This window comes from Rhinatrema bivittatum, chromosome 8 (genome assembly GCF_901001135.1).
Source record: "Rhinatrema bivittatum chromosome 8, aRhiBiv1.1, whole genome shotgun sequence".
NCBI lineage: Eukaryota > Metazoa > Chordata > Amphibia > Gymnophiona > Rhinatrematidae > Rhinatrema > Rhinatrema bivittatum.
The window spans coordinates 139,723,857-139,737,193 of record NC_042622.1 but is presented as its reverse complement, the minus strand read 5'-3'; the positions used below and the strand labels follow the sequence as shown (position 1 = coordinate 139,737,193).

General features: G+C 40.0%; 1 protein-coding gene across 7 annotated transcripts in view; it reads left to right on the top strand.

Moving 5' to 3' along the window:
- NSMF (NMDA receptor synaptonuclear signaling and neuronal migration factor) overlaps window positions 1-9,707 on the top strand; it is a 137,163-nt gene extending 127,456 nt beyond the window's left edge. For all 7 annotated transcript variants that reach the window (XM_029612180.1, XM_029612185.1, XM_029612183.1 and 4 more), the window contains 3 exons: window positions 793-895; window positions 1,959-2,034; window positions 3,133-9,707. In XM_029612180.1, coding sequence (XP_029468040.1) covers window positions 793-895; window positions 1,959-2,034; window positions 3,133-3,230 — 277 coding nt within the window. In that variant the 3' untranslated portion in view covers window positions 3,231-9,707. The remainder of the gene's footprint in view (window positions 1-792; window positions 896-1,958; window positions 2,035-3,132) is intronic.
- The last annotated feature ends 3,630 nt before the right edge of the window (window positions 9,708-13,337 follow it).

Sequence of the window (13,337 nt, the reverse complement as noted above, 5' to 3'; positions counted from 1 at the left end):
ACCTAAATTGGGCTGAAAATAGGATCCTAACTTAGGTTTTCTAATTTAGAGGCCTAAATTCAGGAGCGCAGTTTTGTTTCTTTAATATCAGCCCTGATGTTCTCATAACATTCTCCAGCTTAATAAAATTCTGCAAGTATTGGCTCTGGTCTTCATTAACTGTTAGTCTATGATTAGAATGGTGGCTAGAATATTACTTGAAAATTTCAAGGGCATCAGTGTACCATGTTTGTGCCAGGATTTACAGATAGGACAGATTCCAATTTTTTATAATGTATTTTATTTCTACATTCTTCTTAAGGTGTTTAATCCACTATGTTTGCTAGTTCTTTTATTGTACTTATTTGGTATCGATCCCTTGATATTTTCTGAGGGGCCTGGATTTGATTTATAGAAGTTGTTCTTCATAGGCAATAACTGGGAGGAGATCCTTTATAAACCCGGTAATGTCTTCTCACACTTTTTTGATGATCCAGTTCATAATCTTTTGCTCTTTAGCCTCTGTTCTATCCGAAGAGAGGCTTATGAGATCGTATTGATATCTGTGCATTTCTGTCCCCTTAATAATTTGGAAATGGTTTCATAAGAGAGTCTGAAACTTTGGGGGCACAGAGAAGCAGGGATGTGACATATGTAGCTTAGGCTGTTGGGACATAATTATTGAGGATGGAAAAAATGCTTGTGCAAGAGATTCAGTGGATAGCTATGGAAAGTCATAGACTTGAGGCTCTTTCGAATTGGTTAGGTTCTACCTGTTTAACCCCCTTCTTGTCCCCTTTTTCTTCCCCTCAGTTTTTGGAAAAGGCTGAGCAGACTAATGAGCAAAGTCAACCCAGAAGCAAATATCATTCACATCATGGGCTGTTATGTTCTAGGAAACCCCAATGGGGAGAAGGTATGTAACTTGGGAAGGGATGGCAGTGCCATAGAAATATAGACTCTCTCTCTTCTGCCCTGTCACGTCCTGCTAGACCTGGCTTCCTGAAACACTCAAGGCATCGGACCCATCCAGTGATCTAACTGTCCATGCCTGCTCCAGGGTTGTATCTAGCAGGAAGTAAAGGCTGACAATGTGCATTGCCCAACATAAGCACGGTACCCTGTTATCCATAAAAATCCTAAAATAACCCAAGGGTGAGATGACATGGGTCGATGGAACAACATTATGTGATGTGTCATATTAAAATTAATTCTGGCAGAATAACTATGTCACAAGGAGTACAATTTTCAAAACCATGTATGCAGGCAAATAACAATTTACGTGTTCAGTTTGGCTGTCATTGCTTTGATTCTTAAATGGAAGAAAAGCAGTTTTATCAAGTAAAATAAACTAACTGCCTTAAACATGCCTCCCTCGATCTGACTGAAAGTCCATATGGTATTCTGCAATGCCCAGATTTTTAGCTACATTTAAGGGCGGCATTACTGGAGGCATGTTTCAGGTGGGATCAGAAAATAGCACATGCATGTTTGTATTTTCAAGACTCTGCACATTCTCTTCCATACAAACTGTACCCACACAAAAAGCGGGTACAAATGTTTGTGTGGACATTTTAGCGGTGGCAAGATTCAAAAGGGATACTTTCTCTTTGAAAGTTAGAGCAAATTTTGAGGGGAAAAAGTTCCTATGGACTATCCCAAAAGTTATCAATCTGAAAATTGCCCTCAAAATATCCTTGTAAGTCTGTGCTTAGCCAATGGAATGAATTTCTCCTGTGTGACCATACAGGCCTTGTCAGCCTTCACCCCCCTTACTTAATAGACTGGATTGACTGAAACACATTGACTGTAATTGCACTGAAGTGGTATGCAGCTTCCCTTCTGGCCATAATCAGAAGTACTAATAGGGATGGGGGGGAGGGAGTGAAGAAGGTTAATACACAGTGCACTCTAAGTAGAGGAGATGCATAATCCCTCCAAGGTAACCTAAGCCTGTTTCCATCTCTCTTCTGGTCCAGCTGTTTCAGAATCTGAAGAATCTAATGAGTCCATACCGGATCGTGTTTGAATCTCCCCTGGAACTTTCTGCTCAAGGTAATTTCATGCAGTCACATCTGACTAGAGCTTTTCTCTTAAACCAATCAGCGGTTTTCCTTGTGGGTCTCTCTGCCTGACTTTTACTGGTACTGTAGTTAACAAATTGGTTTGGTTTCAACCATTCCCAAGTGTAGTCCAACAGACAGAAGAATAAGAGGTAGATGCCACGGGGCCTTCTGCCAGGATCAAGATGACTTCATCCTAGATAGTGCTGAGTCTAATGCTCAAGTTCTGCACTGTTAGAGCAGTTTCTGCAGCAAACTCTCCTACATTTCCTATGATGTCTAGGCTGAAATTTAAAGATTAAAAGAAAAAAAAAGAAAAAATGTCTGCAGGGCAGTGTGCTTGCATTATTGTGCAATAGCATATCTTGAGTCCCTAAATTTCCACCCATAAGTTAGGTGCATATGTACTTGTATTTTATAATCTGCGCATGCCATTTGCATGCAGATTATAAAATATAGTAGTAAATTACCATGTGTCCATATACCCGCACATATGGGCGCATGCAAGTAGTTTTGAAAGTTATCTTCCCTGAGTTGATGGTGCTTACTTAACCAGTCAACCTCTGTATCATGTAGACCCTTCTATTTAAATGTTAGGACTATGGTGCATATACAGTGCATAACAATAAGTATCAATAGTTCCTCTTGTTCAATCACAAAATCATCAAGACGCCTGTTATGTAATTGACCTTCATACTAGGCTTCATCGTATAGTAATTAAACTTTTAGACTCAGCCTTTTATATAATCATCGGTCCCTTATATGGACTAATTCAACTTTTTTTAGAAACATTTTTTTAAATGCAATACTATCCGTGTTTTTGGAAGGTTTAAAGGGACCTCATTTTTATTAGTATGTCTGAGTGGGAATTAACAATGATGGTTATAAGTTATATTTGCATATAGCAATAACTGAGTGTAGGGTGAAGGATTTTGCATTATAATCTAAGCAGGGATATACTGGAAGTCGCAGATGACGTGGCGTGCAAGTAACTTAAAGGCCTTATTTTACCCAGGTATCTCTTAGCATGGGCAGGATAAGAAGTACCATAACTTTCCAGTATCTGACTTTGCTCTTTCTTTCAACTCAGGGAAGCAGATGATAGAGACGTATTTTGACTTTCGCCTTTATCGTCTCTGGAAGACTCGGCAGCACTCCAAGCTACTGGACTACGATGACATCTTGTGAACCATGATAAGGACCCTCGCGAGCAGAGGGGGAGGAAGCTTACTTCACACTGTCTTAGGAAGCAGATCTTGTTGGGAAGACTGTTCATTTTTCTAGAAAATGAAGGATGGAGGATGAGGCAAAGAAAGAGAGAAAGGTTGTGGGGGGGCTATAAAGCCATCAGGGATGCACACCTTCAGATGTTTCTGTGGAAACAGAGACTTGAGATTGGGGGAGGGGAAATTATTTGACCCTCCGAAGCCTTGGAGCAGAGGCTTGGTGTTGGAGGTGGTTTTGGGGCATGAAGATGAAAATGTTCCTCATAGACTGAGCTATGTCAGGTCAATGACAAGACCTGAGTTCAATCTGAAGTCCTTGTAAGGCATTTAACAGCTCAGGTTTTCAAAGAAACTGAAAAAAAAAAAATCCTTGCACTAACATACAATGCTAATGACTGTCCTTTACCACCAAGGTGACTTTTCTACTGGATCCAGGTGACTTTCATACTTTCTTTTTGCTGTGCAAAGGATAAAACTGAGACAAACTACAGGCCATAGTTACCGTGATCCTGCAAGTTTGCATGGAGGAACTTAATAATAAATCTAATGTGAATACGTTTAAAATATATATTATGGTGGGGTAACCAGTTTTCTGAGAGGGTTTATAGGATATAAGTGCAATTTTTATACATAGAAATACCATATTTAGTTAGTACAAAGAAAAATATATAAAAATAGAATGAACAGGTTTATCAGTAGCTAGTAGTGGAGACAGAACTGATCTGATTGGAAACAGTCTGACAGTAGTATATAATATATATAGTGGTATGTAATCACCAGCAGCATTGATTTTCACGTTAACTGGGGAATGCCCATGTTGACACTAAGCAATTCTGGATTTTTAACATTTTTTCACAGAGTAGCTGTGGTGCACTAAATGTACGTACTCTTACAAAATGTATAGTTCTATCCCCTGGCTTCCTCCTTAATAAGGCTGCTCTGGTAATTTGCATTTGCTGCAAGCAAAGCTGTATGTTTTGCTGGGCACAACAGGCTATTACCACTGCACAGGACTGTGCGAAACCTTAGTAGATTTCAGTAAAATGTATGCTGTACTATTTACTAGAATTCTATAGTCTGGAGAATGCCACGTTCCCAATAATTTAATGCCTTGTTTTTGAGAAGGATGAGCCCTTCTAGTGTAGACTAGAGCACGGAATAGTTGATCTATGACAGTAAACTTGATCTCCTTAGGTGATTTGAGTGGCACTTATGAAATGCTTTTTGGAGATATGAATATCGGCATGCTAAGTCTTTCCAGTGGTAGTTTCTGATTTTTAATGTGTAGGCCATGGGTTTTCACTATTGATAATAGCTTAATCACTTAGGAAAGGTTGAGGCTTTTATTTTGCCAAGGCCTCCTTAAGACTTGTGGGTTTTTGTGTAGCTCTCATTTTTGAGCACCATGGGGATTTATAATCCAACATGGCTTCATGAGCTAGAATATTTGTAATATCTAATGAGTCACTAGCCTTCTACTATTCTACTAGTTGTATACTTAAAAATGAGCTTCACATGAGATGCCAGATGTTCCTGTTTAGAAGAGGCATCCTGACTTTTATGGGTAAAAAAACCCAATTAACTATGCCCTTCCAAAAGGTTTATCCAGCCCAATTTCTTTCAATATGGGTTTAAAGCATGTGTCTTTCTTTCCCATCTTCCCCCTCCTAATATTATATAATTTCTAGAAACCTAGACTAATCAGAGGGAATATGCCCCTCGTTTTTAGTGAAGCTAAGGTGGGAGAACCTGCAGGAGGAAAACCAAGATAGTATCATCCTATTCTGGATTTGATGTCTAAATTATGTTACAGTAAATTCTAGCACAATAAGAATAGTAGGATAGAAGGAGAACGTTAGTCTTTTCACTTATTAGACCCTGCCTCCATATCACTTTGACTAGGGCATCATCCAGGTTTCTTTTAAGTAGCTCCAGTGCTTTGACTAGTATGACTTTCCCTGGCAATGTATGCTGTTCATTTGTTGTTTGAATGAAGCTCTTGATCGCCTAACCATTTAGAACCTGATGTTCACCAGACTAGCCCTGCCTTAGTCTGTACTGGCCTTAAGGAAAACTAGATTCTATTGACTTGTTCCACATATTGTAACCTTCTTAGAAGGTAGCTGGAGATTTTCTTGCATGTTCTGTTTCAAGGCTGGGAAGATGTTAATGGTGCTGTCACCAGCACTGTTCAGGGACAGCTAATGCAACTAGTACCCAAAATCTTGCACATTAGACTTGTAGAAAATGGAAGACCCATGAAATGACACAGTTTGCAATGCAAAGAAAAAAAATTCATATATGGACATTTTTGTGCATGGTGAAACGAAAATGAGTGTTTGCTGATTAGAACTCATCTCTTAGAATCATCATGGTATATTCATTTGGTGCATGTGTCCTTCAGTTTTGAGATCTGTGAAGCAAAGAAAGCATAGATAAGTAACTATAAAATATAATCAATCATACCAGACTACTGGGTAATTTTATTTATGGAAGTAAAAAAATATCCATGTCTAAGAATATAGAATCTGTCAGATAAGGATCGTAAAGCTCATCTGGTTTGAGCATGCTTCCAAATTTTTGTTGGGTTCTTTCTGGATAACATAATACCAGTTCCTGAAATTATGCACTTTCTTCTCTTCAGAGACATTTGGGTAGACAAATGATTGTAAAAAGAATTGCTCCAATATTGTCAACTGAAGACTCAACAGCTAGAAAATAACATTTTCAGGAAAATATTTAGGGACATTATCTAAGTCAGTTGCATTACAGCCCATCAACGTTTTCATTCTGAGCATGCGACCATGGGGGAGCCCTTTGAAACGTGCATCCTCTTCGCATGATGCTTCCACACTGCTATTTTTAATTTTTTATGGTTTGGTTGGATGAGGATGTCCTCTAGTGACATTTCATGGGGTTGGAAGGAGATACTATTGCACTTTTATAGCTGTTTTCCTGGAACTTAGTTTGCAGCAAGCCGACTCTTAACAGAAGTTCCTGCTGAGATGTACAAAATGCTACAAACTACAGTAAGCTGAAATCAAGACGTCACATTTTGAGACACACCGCTGCATAACTATAACCTTTCCACTTAGTTTACTTGCACTGTTAAAAACTGGAGAATCATCAGACATTCACTCTTTATGGGGCCAGATCCAGTTTAGTGAACCTAGTAGCATAAATGTAGCATCATAGGAATTGTTGAAAATAATATCAGAAGTACTCTTGGAAGGCCCATTTATCTATAAATATATATAAACATGGTTATTTATCTATATACAGTAGTTATTGTATGAAATATAATTGAGCATTTGTAGAGGTAGGGTTATAATGGATAAGGTGAGTTGAATATTGCTATGCTTTAGTTTTATGTGAAGGTCCATGTTTTTGGTTATTAAAGAATGTATTATTGGTCCAATAGTAAGACATAAGGTATACTGAACTAATAATGTACTTTTCCAAAGATTTATCCATGTTGATGTAATATATAGTACATGCAACATTTTTTTTTTAACTTGTGCTCAGACTGGGTAGAGGCCTAATGAGAGTTTGTGAAGTCTTCTGAAATATGTGCACTCAAACATGATTAATGTATTTCTCCTACATCTATCTACAGTTCATGTACCCAGTGCTCTTACGTCCTGATTTTGTGGGCTGGCTGGTAGTTTATAAAGATTTCTCTACTTTCAAAAGGGCTAGCTCTCCTGCAAATATTATTAAAATATATTAATTTCCAATATGGAGCCTCTTCCCAGCATCTTTGCTTTTGTTTTTATGGCTATTGTATGTACTATACCAGACTGCCAATGGCAGAAGAAACATATCAACCAGGTTTGCATATATTTCAGGAGACACTGCTCCAAATGTGAATTTATCAGGTTTTGAAATTCTTCTGTGCTAATTTGTATTCAGGAATTTCCTTATTGTGCTTTTTTTCTTGCAGCATTGTCTGGCTTCTCCTTTGTAAATGAGCAGTAGAATAGAAGATGATTATTAGCCTATACTGTAACAAACATGCATTTCTTTAAAATCCACTCTCACAATAGAAATCAATAGTAATGAATATTGACTGTGGAACTCTATTATAATGAATTCACTGCTAAAGTAAATTCTTCTCAGTTCTTTCCCATGAAGCTGAAACTCTATTGTAAATGAAAGAGACCATGTTATCTTAATTGCAAAGTATCAGAGGCTTCTGGAGTGAAAACAGTACTTTTAGTCATATCTTTTCATCTCCCTTACAGGTCTAATTATAAATGCGAAAAGACAACTAATTGACAATTGCAATGCAGCAAAGTACCATAAGCCAGAATGCCTGGGTATAGTTTTTATTCCATGCAGTGTGAAGCACATATGTTATTGTGAATATTTCTGCTGTAGCTTTTGGGAAGGAATCTTTTCATTTAAAATAAGTGGACTATAAATGGGTTCCACTGTGTATGAATTAATAATATCGCCTGTCATGGTGCCAACTGAATTATATGTCATCGGTCCCCTTCTGAACTTTCAAATCAGGGTTTCTGGTTTCTCTGTGCAGTTCATTTGTATTAGTTAAACCTGAATGTCAGGAGGAAAATGTCAGTAAAAACACAGAAAGATGTTTATATAGACCTGATTACACCCAAATCGTTCTCATATTTCTTAGTTAGAAAAGTTAATTTTTTTTTTGCCACATATTAAAGACTCCACCAACTGCTGAAAAGTAGCAGGTGCTGACAGCCACATGGAGGGCAATTTTCATAGACATTTCCAAGGCAATTTTCAAAGGCATTTCCATTGGTAAAACAGTGCTTTACCTGCAGAAATGGCCTTTTACAAAATTGCCTGCCCCCATGTGCAGGTAAACTATCTGTTTGCATGGAGGTTTACCCAGACTGAGCTGAGGTGTTGCCAGGGATGGGATTGGGGAAGGGATGGACTTAAGATGCATACTTTGGGGTTTTCAAAATCACGTGCGCTTAATGGCAGGCATAATTGTGTGCAGGTGAATTTGGTGAGAGATGTTTCCATTTCATTTATTTCTTATATTACTTCCATATCGGATACATAGTGTGCTCATGGCACAGTACAAAAATATCTACCTACATATAAAATGTAAAAGAAAAGCAATTTAAAAACGCCCTCCTCCCTCCCACTCTTTAACTTCCCCATCTGCCTTCACCCTGCAGAAAGTGGCTCTCTCTACCCCATTTGACTCCACCAAAAGAGTAATTAGTGCATTTCACCAGCCATCTTTTTCTTGCCAACATTTGCCTCCACAAAAATACCAGCTCCCCCCTCACCCTCTGTCTCCAAACATTCCTTTATCCACATGGAAATAACCAGGCTTTTGCTTTTTTTTGTTTTTTTTTCCCCCTAAAATCCAGATGATTTGATTCCAACTGCCTCTCTAAAGGGGTTGAACTCTACAACTCCAAAACTGCAACAGTCTGCTTTGAAAATTAGTGTAACTTGTGTGCATGTTTGCTGTTTATAAAATTACCTCCCACAGATTACATGCATGGAACATTTATGGGAGGCACCATTTTTTCCCCCAAGTCGGCCATGGAATTGCATGAAATAGACGGAAGAAATATTAATGCAGCTGTAACTCTTTACTTGTTGAGGCTGAAGGAAGCATTCAGGACCCACTTCTACCACTATGTCTGTTGCTGTGATGCAGTAAATTGGAGCCTACAAAGTTTCCTTAAATCGATTTAAAGGAAAAAAAAAAAAAGTCAATGATCCAAAATAAATGAACATCACATTAAAGAGCTGGCAACAAACTAAGGTGGGATAACAATTTATCTTTCAGAGATTTTCAAAATCTGTTTTACCAGACCTGAAAATATTCCTCCATAGGAAAGCAAGAGGAAGAAAGACTTGGGAAGGGAGTTTTACAAATAGTCCCTGCAAAACAGGACCCACTTAATTATTACGTAGATTAATTTGTCATAAGAGAGAACAGATGAGTAATATACCTAATAGTACAGTCGCACAAAGCCTGCCTGCTGCACCTGGGGAAAAGGACCCGACACTAATCTGTCACTTACCCTGATTTATACCAATAACGTTGAGGGTTGCCATGACAATACTCTTTGTGGAAAATCCCACTGGAAGTCTCTCTCTGTATTACTGTACCTCTGAGGCCCATCTGTGTGCCATTTTATTGAAGATTATTTGATTAACCTGAAGACTGTGAACGCTGTTGGTGTATTGGCAGCCTGCAGTAACGGACAAAATGTTAAGATGGGATTTATTGTTCTAACTGGTCAGTTTTAGCAACTCGGTACCACGTGGTTTACTAAATAACATCTACACGCAACGTTCAACAGACCATCTTTTTTCCTGTGACCTTTAAAGAAAAGAACCTATGTGGTCTTCAGAGCTCATGTATTTCATTTTTGGTTTATTCTTATGTTCTTCCAATAAAAGGTAAAGAATACAGTTTTCTTTTTGACCAATGTGGCTGTTAGTACTCTCTTTATCTTGTGCAAATCCTTGCTAAACTCTGTGGTAATAATATCACTTCCTGCAATGAGTTGGTTCCCCTTCTAATATTACTCTGTATAGTACATGGGCCTTAGCCCCATTGACCCATGTGTGTGTGTGTGTATGTGTGTGTGTGTGTGTGTGTGTCTGTGTGTGTGACTATAAAATCTTATTTCTCAGAAGGAGGCAGATCCTTCTTTTCAGAGGCAGTAAAAGTATATAACAAAGGCAGCTGAAGGCGCAGCATAAGGTTTCTTGGGTCCAGTAAAACCGCAAGATCCTCCCTATCTCCAACTCTCAGTGCCTGATGTGAAGAAACTGCTCACGTTGCTGGGTATTACCATTCCCCTCTTGCCGCCCCCAAGTTATTTTTCATAGCCTAGCATTATCACAAGCAATGTAATCATTCTGCCGAAAGTCCCTCTGTGAGCTCACGAGGACACTGGAAGGCTTTATAGCATTTTACTGCCATATATTGTTACTGTTTGGTTCCTCTCTATAGGCTCACCAGGAAGCTGCATGCCAAAAGGGACAGACTGAGCTGCTCCTGGCTTTACTCATTCTGTCAAAGCACTTGCACCTTGTTACCTTCCTTTTCAGGAAAGGAACCTAAGGCCTGGCTTTTAGGAAGGCCTTCCCTGTGGAGACCCCATTCCCACTGTTCTAATTCCCCTTGTTCTTCCGATTAAGCATTTGAAGTTATAGATCCTGCATTTTCTCTTTGCATTCCCAAACTATAAATTGTCTCAATTGCATTTTGTCTGGTTTTTTTAATTGTTGTTATCCGCCTTGAGGCCAATCTTGGTAAAAGGCGGAATATAAAATGTCAGTAAATAAATAAGTAAATGGAAGTGGGATTACAAGTCCACAGATACAATGGCATTAACCCAGAACCAGGACCGGCTGAATCTTCCCCTTTATGACATGGAGCTTCTTGTTAACCTTCAGGTCAATATTCAAAAACCATTCTAGATGGATAATTCAGAAGTTATCTGTCTCCCCATATTCAGCCACTTATCTGGCTAAAGTCGGGAGCGAGTTTTTTAAGGAGCTGCAACAACTTTCTGGAACTCGCGCCCTGAAGAATCTCCTTTGACCTCTTGCATAAAAACGTTCAAAGCTCTGCTTAAATCCTCTCTCTTTCCATGGGCTTTCTTGTACGTTTGTTTAATTTACTTATGCTAAACGTGCTGGCCAGTTTTCAACGGTATGGATGTTCGTTTTATTTGGTCTGGGATTTTATGTATTTATGAATGTTTAATTATTATAAGTAGCCTAGAGCCTGGCACCAGGCGACTAAATAAATAAATAATCGCCAGATAATGACTTATAAAAAAAAAAAAAGAGGCAGTCGGGGGCATTTCGGGGAGCGTTATAGTTATCTGGCTACCTAAGCTAATTTTGACATATATCCATTTAGTTATTCAGATAACTTTAAACCTGCTTCGGAGGGGGGAAGGGGCAGTGTGAGGGGAGGGGGCTTGGAGGGCTGAGAAGCCCATATTTATTGTATATTTAATGGGGAGGGAGGGGAGAGGGCTGGGCATGGTTGGCTCCAATATATGACTTAATTTTTAATTTCAGGGGGGTTCTGGCCAGCAGAGGTTGGAGGGGGAAGAGTTTCATTCTTTTGCGATGGGGAAGGGGGTCGTATTGGCCCAGGAGGTCCACGATTGTGTAGGGATTTTTGCATAACCTGCCACCTAACCAGATATCTTCAAAAGATATCCACTTATGAAACAACCATCCCTCTGCTGGCCAGAGCCTCCCGAGACCCCTGAAATTGAAAAATAAATCCTATATTGGAGCCAGCCAGGCCCTAAATATACAATCTATATGGGCTTCTCAGTCCCCGTCCCCCCCAAACATCCTCACCCCCACACTGCCACCTTCCTCCCCCCCCCCCCCCAAAGCTCTCTCACCCACCCAATACCTTAATCACAGCCCCCTTTCTCCCCCCTGGATCGCAGTGCATAGTAATCAGGGACCGCTTCCAGCGTTACCATAGTGCTAGGTGCTGAGCTGAATCTTTGTGCTGCTGGCGTACGTTTCCAGTGCATACGTTCAGCTTAGTGCTGAATATTTACACTGATAGCAAAAGCTTCTGGAGCTAGTACTATTGTAAAGCTGGAACCGGCCCAGCGTCGCTGTGTACTGTGATCCTGGAGAGATAAAGGGGGCCTCAATTAAGGAACCGGGAGAGTAGCAGAGTGCGAGGGGGTTGTTTGGGGGGGGGGGGGGGAGGCCTGAGAAGCCCATGTAGATTGTATATTTAGTAGGGAGAGAGGGGGGACAGCCTGGCCTGGCTAGCTCCCATATATGAATTTTTTTTTTAAAGAGGTTTGGGGGGGGGGGGGGGGGGTCATATTTTTGTGGTGAAGAGGGAGTGTGTTTGTTTGTTTAAGGATCGCCACTTAGCTGGATATCTTGAAGGTACATGATTAAGTGCCTGGTTATCCGGCCACACAGGACTGGATAACTTTAGGCCTAAAAGAGCCATATTCAAACAGTGGCCGGTTAGGGTTACCGTTATCCAGCTATAAGTAGCCAGATAACTTTATGCTAGTATAGGGAGGTTTATCCATCTGAACATTCAGCCAGCCGCTTGAATATGACCCCCCTTAGTAGTTGTGCCTGAAGAATTCCACATTTTCCTAGGATCTTGTGTTTTTTTGCCATTTTGTTTAGGACACTCTAGGTTCCTCCAGTAGACTTATACTGGGGCATCAGAGGGAAGAAAACATTTATGAAGAGGCATTTCATGGTGGCTTACCAGATTGTACTAGGTTAGCAGTAGGCACCTTTATTTTCAGTTTTTATTTTATTTTGCCTGGGAATGTCAATGTTATATTTTTAAAAAAAAGTCAGCAGAAAAATCAGTTTATTATAGCACACAGGAGGAAAATTAGTGGAGAAGTCATTTTTCCACTGATTTCTTTTTTGCTATAACATTGACATTCCCAGCAGAATAAAATAAAAACTGAAAACGAAGGTCCTTAGGTCTCAGGAACAGGATGAGCCAGTCCTGGTTATGTCCTAGTGCATCTATAGAAATCCATGGAGGAACAGAAATTACAATGGGACAATCCCAGGGCAGGCTCCATCTGTCTCTGGAGACATAGGCGGAGTAAATTTAAAATGTCTGCCCTGTATGCAGGGAAAAGTCTTCTACGAGCGTATTTTTACCCATAGAGATGGCATTGCTGGGACAGGATTGGAGAAGGGTTTGCACAATGTACACGTGCGTTTGCATCTTCTCTGCTGGGTGAAATTCAACACAGCTGGAAGGCGGCAAATCTTCAGCCAGCCTGCTACTGTCACATTTTTTGCCACCATCGGTAAAGGCTTAGTGTGCTTACTGACAAATCCAAGCCTGCTCGGGGAAGGTGGTAATCCTCTCTAATTACCTCCCAGCTGGCTAGCCTAAGTCTGTAGCTGCTACACCTTCTCCCAGCCCTGGTCTGTAACTGTTTCCCTGATTCTCCCCGGCTTCTTAGATTGTATGCTTAGTGGGCCAGGAACTCTTCTCTCAACCGCTGCTCAGCATAGCTTTCTGTCTCTCTTCCCCCCCATCTACCTCTGTCTATGCCTGCTCTCT